Source organism: Lactuca serriola, chromosome 9 (assembly GCF_051521515.1).
Source record: "Lactuca serriola cultivar US96UC23 chromosome 9, Lser_US96UC23_V15, whole genome shotgun sequence".
In the NCBI taxonomy this organism is placed as follows: domain Eukaryota; kingdom Viridiplantae; phylum Streptophyta; class Magnoliopsida; order Asterales; family Asteraceae; genus Lactuca; species Lactuca serriola.
In genome coordinates, this window is record NC_136416.1 from 182,023,067 (window position 1) to 182,028,263 (window position 5,197).

The following is a 5,197-nucleotide window of genomic DNA, read 5'->3' on the forward strand; positions in this document are numbered from 1 at the left end:
CCCATAAGGGGAACAAATAATTAGAAACAAATAGAGTATTCACAAGGGTAGGCTTCTAAACCCATTTTTTGAATACCTTATCTTATATGTAAACGCCTATTATATGATTGTCTATTTAAGAAAAATCCAACAACATTTCCTTTTAGCTCCCAATTGTGTGTATGTGTGTTTATATATATATATATATATATATATATATATATATATATATATATACACACACACACTCGAGGAGCTAAAAGAAAATGGTAACCAAATCTTTCTTAAACAAACAATCATGTAATACTTGCTCACATCCTAAATGGAATAAGGTATTCGAAAAGCAGTCCAAAATGGGGACAATCCGAAATTAATTTTTAAATGAATTTTGGGTGGGTATTTCTAAGCTTATGATAATTGCAAAGAAGACACGCAAACAAATAAAATTTGGAAGAAATTTTTCTCATTTATAACATCTTACTTTTGTATATTTTTATTTTTATGGCGTTTGATTTTGTTTTGAGTTTTTTATAATAGCATTGTACTTTAAATATTATTTTTTTTCTATTTGAGCATTGTACTATTGTATAATTTTTTTAATTTATAATATCATATTTATCATGTTGTAGAATTGTACTTTACAATATTTTTGTTATTTATGGCTTTTATTTTTGTTATAAGTTTTTATAATAACATTGTACTTTAAATATTATATTTTTTTCTATTTCAACAGTGTACTTTTGTATATATATTTTTTATTTATAGTAGAATATTTCTTTCATTATAGTATCTTACTTTTTCATTTTTTCCATTATAACATTGTACTTTCCAAATAAGCCCTTAAAAGTTAAGTGATTTTCCAATCAATACATACGTATATTTACATACATATTCATACAAATACACTTTCCATTATAGCATCCTACATTTTTTTTTCATATTTTCCATTATAGCAATGTACTTTCCAACTAAGCTCTTAAAAGTTAAGTGCTGCTCCAATCAATACATACAAATATAAATATTGTATATACATACAAACACACTTACCATTTTAGCATCCTCATTTTTTCCATTATAGCATTGTACTTTCCAAATAAGCTTTTAAAAGTTAAGTGATGTTCCAATCAATACATATATACTTATACATACAAATACACTTAACCATACAAATATACATATTGCATAAACATACAAATACATTTTTCATTATAGCATCCTACTTTTTTTTTTCATTTTTTCATTCTAGTATTGTAGTTTCTAAATTTCATACAAATACACAAACTACATTCATAAACGAAAAGAAAAAGAGAAAAAAATAGGAAGTCTCATAGATGTCGCCGGAAATGGAGGTGGAACGTCGTCGATGTGACGTCGTCGGTGATAAGTTTGGTCGCTGGTAATGAGCTTTGGTCACCGGTGTCGTGGACTCTAATGGTGGCTTTGGACGAAGAAAATCTTTGGTTTTGCCGGTATAATTTGATAGACGAAGAAATATGCAACAAAATTGGGAAGAACGTAGGAAGGGTGTATTATATGTGTAACTTATTAGCGGCGACAGAACCCAATTGTGGCGATAGTACTTTTTTCGACTACTAGCAGTGACATTGTCGGTGGTAAACGTATCGCTGCTAAAGGTTACATATGATGTGGATTTTCTGTCGTTGGATTAGAGACTAAATCAGTGGTTATGCTTTTACCTCAGCTTTTGACACAGATCGACCTCGAATAACATTAGTGGTGACGACTTTAGTGACAACACAAACCGTTAGCGACGACAAATAATGCAAAATTGATTTGTCGCCGCTAAAGGTAGGCGTTGATGTAATGACTATTAGTTTTGTAGTGAGCAAGAACATTTATTAATGAGAAACAAGCATGGTGATAGCCAATAGGGTTAAAAGATATGGGCACATTCATATTTGGGACAATCATAATTTAAATCGGTTAAGCGAGTTAAGATCTTCTCTAATAAATGAATGTTTTTTTGTCACATGTCATAATCTCATTCAATTTGTCATTTGTCATTTTGTGGTTATTTTGAATTAATTTCTTTTACACATATCATTTTATGAGTTTTTCTATTTTAATTAATTTCACAAAATACTTTAATGTAATAATTACAATAAATGTAATAATAAATGAATATCAATTTCATTAATAGACTTACTTTCTTATTTCAAAATTTTCGAATTAAAGCTCACTAATTTATTTTGTTTATTTATTTAAACTTAAAAGATAAAAAAACTAGTTTTAATAATTTATTATTTTTCTTATTTTCTTATTAATCCAAAATTCTTAAATATTTAAACATTCTTATTTAACTTTTTTTTTTTAATTAACCCATATAAAAATGGATCTTACGTCTAATGATTAATAGCCTAACATATAATAGGAAGATTTCCCTTTAATCAGCCACCCATTAATTAATAACTACTTTTTGAATTTTATTCATCCATGTAGTTTTATTTTATTTAATCAACCAATTATAATACTCAAACACTTGTATATATATATATATATATATATATATATATATATATATATATATATATATATATATATATATATATATATATATATATATATATATAATAACTTTTCTGTATGTAAAACGATGTTCTCATCAAGTATTGGGTTGTTTATAATAAATATTTTGCAAACCAGCTTCCAACGCCTAGATCCATATTTCACGGACATTTCCCTATATAATAGGAGGTCATTAGAGAATTTAAACCACACCACCTATAGATGATGGCTTCCCTTAGCTTGTCCACTCTTCCCACCTCCACCCCCACAAAAAAGCCTTTATTTTCCAAAACTTCCTCCCACGTGAAGCAATCCCATCGCTTCAAAGTCTCATGCAACTCCGCCGCTAACAACAATGAGAAAACAGTCAAAAACTCTGAAACCCCGAAGCTCATACTACCCAAAACACCACTTGAAATGCAGAATGTTGACCGGAGAAACCTGCTCCTGGGCCTTGGAGGTCTCTACGGCGCTGCCAACTTGACATCCATCCCGTCAGCCTTTGGCACTCCCATCGCTGCTCCGGACAATATTTCAGATTGTGTTACTGCGTCGTCAAACCTCCAGAACGCCAATGACGCTGTAAGGGGTTTAGCTTGTTGCCCTCCAGTACTCTCAACAGATAAACCAAAAGATTACGTCTTGCCTACCAACCCAGTCCTTCGTGTTCGACCAGCTGCACAGAGAGCTACTGACGAGTACATCGTAAAGTACAAAGCAGCGATTCAAGCCATGAAGAATCTCCCCGACGAGCATCCACACAGTTGGAAGCAACAAGCTAAGATCCACTGCGCTTATTGCAACGGTGGTTACAATCAAGAACAGAGTGGTTTCCCGGACATACAACTCCAGATTCACAACACATGGCTCTTCTTTCCTTTCCATCGATGGTACCTCTACTTCTACGAGAGAATTTTGGGGAAGTTGATTAATGATCCAACTTTCGCTTTACCATACTGGAACTGGGATAACCCTACCGGAATGGTGCTTCCTGCCATGTTCGAAACCGACGGCAAAAGGAACCCTATCTTTGACCCTTACAGGAATGCCACACACCTCCCACCAGCTATCTTTGAAGTGGGATATAATGGATCAGACAGTGGCGCCACTTGTATAGACCAGATAAGCGCTAATCTGTCTTTGATGTACAAGCAAATGATCACCAACGCTCCTGATACAACAACGTTCTTCGGTGGAGAATTTGTTGCTGGGGATGACCCTCTTAACAAAGAGTTTAACGTTGCTGGGTCCATAGAGGCTGGGGTTCACACTGCGGCGCATAGATGGGTGGGTGATCCTAGGATGGCCAACAGCGAGGACATGGGGAACTTCTACTCCGCAGGGTATGATCCACTCTTTTACGTCCACCATGCCAACGTCGACCGGATGTGGAAAATCTGGAAAGATTTGGGAATCAAGGGACACACTGAACCGACGTCCACCGACTGGCTAGATGCTTCATACGTGTTTTATGATGAGAACGAAGAGCTTGTACGTGTCTATAACCGAGACAGTGTAAACATGACTGCAATGGGATACGACTATGAAAGGTCCGAAATCCCGTGGCTCCATAGTCGATCGGTTCCACATACCAAGGGGGCCAATGTTGCAGCTAAACTGGTCGGAATCGTGAAGAAGGTGGAAGACGTTACATTCCCGTTGAAGTTAAATGAGACAGTGAAGGTTCTTGTGAAAAGGCCTACTAAGAAGAGGAACAAGAAGAACAAGCAGGAAGCGAATGAGATGTTGTTCTTGAATAAAATCAAGTTCGATGGCGAGGAGTTTGTCAAGTTTGACGTGTTTGTCAATGACGTTGACGATGGAGTGGAGACTACCGCAGCTGAGAGTGAGTTTGCTGGTAGTTTCTCACAATTGCCCCATGGCCATAAACATGGCACCAAGATGTCAATGACGAGTGGGGCGGCGTTTGGGCTTACGGAGCTGTTGGAGGACATTGAAGCTGAAGATGATGACTCTATTTTGGTGACTTTGGTGCCCAAGATAGGGTGTGATGATGTGACTGTCGGTGAGATTAAGATTAAGTTGGTTCCCATTGTCTGAAGTTCATTGATGTAACATCGTTTTCATTTGCGTTTGTATGCATGGGTAAAACAGTTTTCTGTGTTTGGTCATACGAGGATGTTTGTGGTTCTCGTAATCTAATAATGACCATTTTGTCAAGTTTGTTGTCATGCTTGATTGTAACTCCTATGTTTGGATATCAATAAACATTATCGAGTACTATTTTAGTAACGCTTTCTTCTTGTTTCAGTAAAGCTCCATTTATTGGCCAGTTTCTCGCTACAATATGTCTTCTATTCATGAAAATATGCTCTACTTATTATATAAAAATAATAAATTGCCATTTCAAACATATTAGGTCAGAGAAAACGATCTGCTGCATACTTTCAGATTAAAATATTTGATATGAAAATATTCTAAAACCAAACCATAAACGTGGATCTCGATATCCCTATTTCTTTTTTCGAAATACTCTTTAACGATTATTTTACAAGCCACCACGCACCAACATATGTTTAGGCAAATCCTACCTACCACCTTTTTTGACAAATGTGTAATTACAAATTTATAATTTCCCAAAGTTCCTACAGTTCATTTTTTTATTACACCATTTGCAGTACTAAAGAATCACCCTCTCTTACTAATTATAGCTTATGGATGAAATCTGCCA

At 34.8% G+C, this 5,197-nt stretch overlaps 1 protein-coding gene across 1 annotated transcript; it reads left to right on the forward strand.

The window, feature by feature from the left end:
* Nucleotides 1-2,703: 2,703 nt before the first annotated feature.
* LOC145072870 (polyphenol oxidase I, chloroplastic-like) lies at nucleotides 2,704-4,758 on the forward strand. Its single transcript, XM_079019355.1, has one exon. The coding sequence runs from the start codon at nucleotides 2,728-2,730 to the stop codon at nucleotides 4,564-4,566; it is 1,839 nt and encodes a 612-aa protein (XP_078875481.1). The 5' UTR covers nucleotides 2,704-2,727; the 3' UTR covers nucleotides 4,567-4,758.
* Nucleotides 4,759-5,197: the final 439 nt, after the last annotated feature.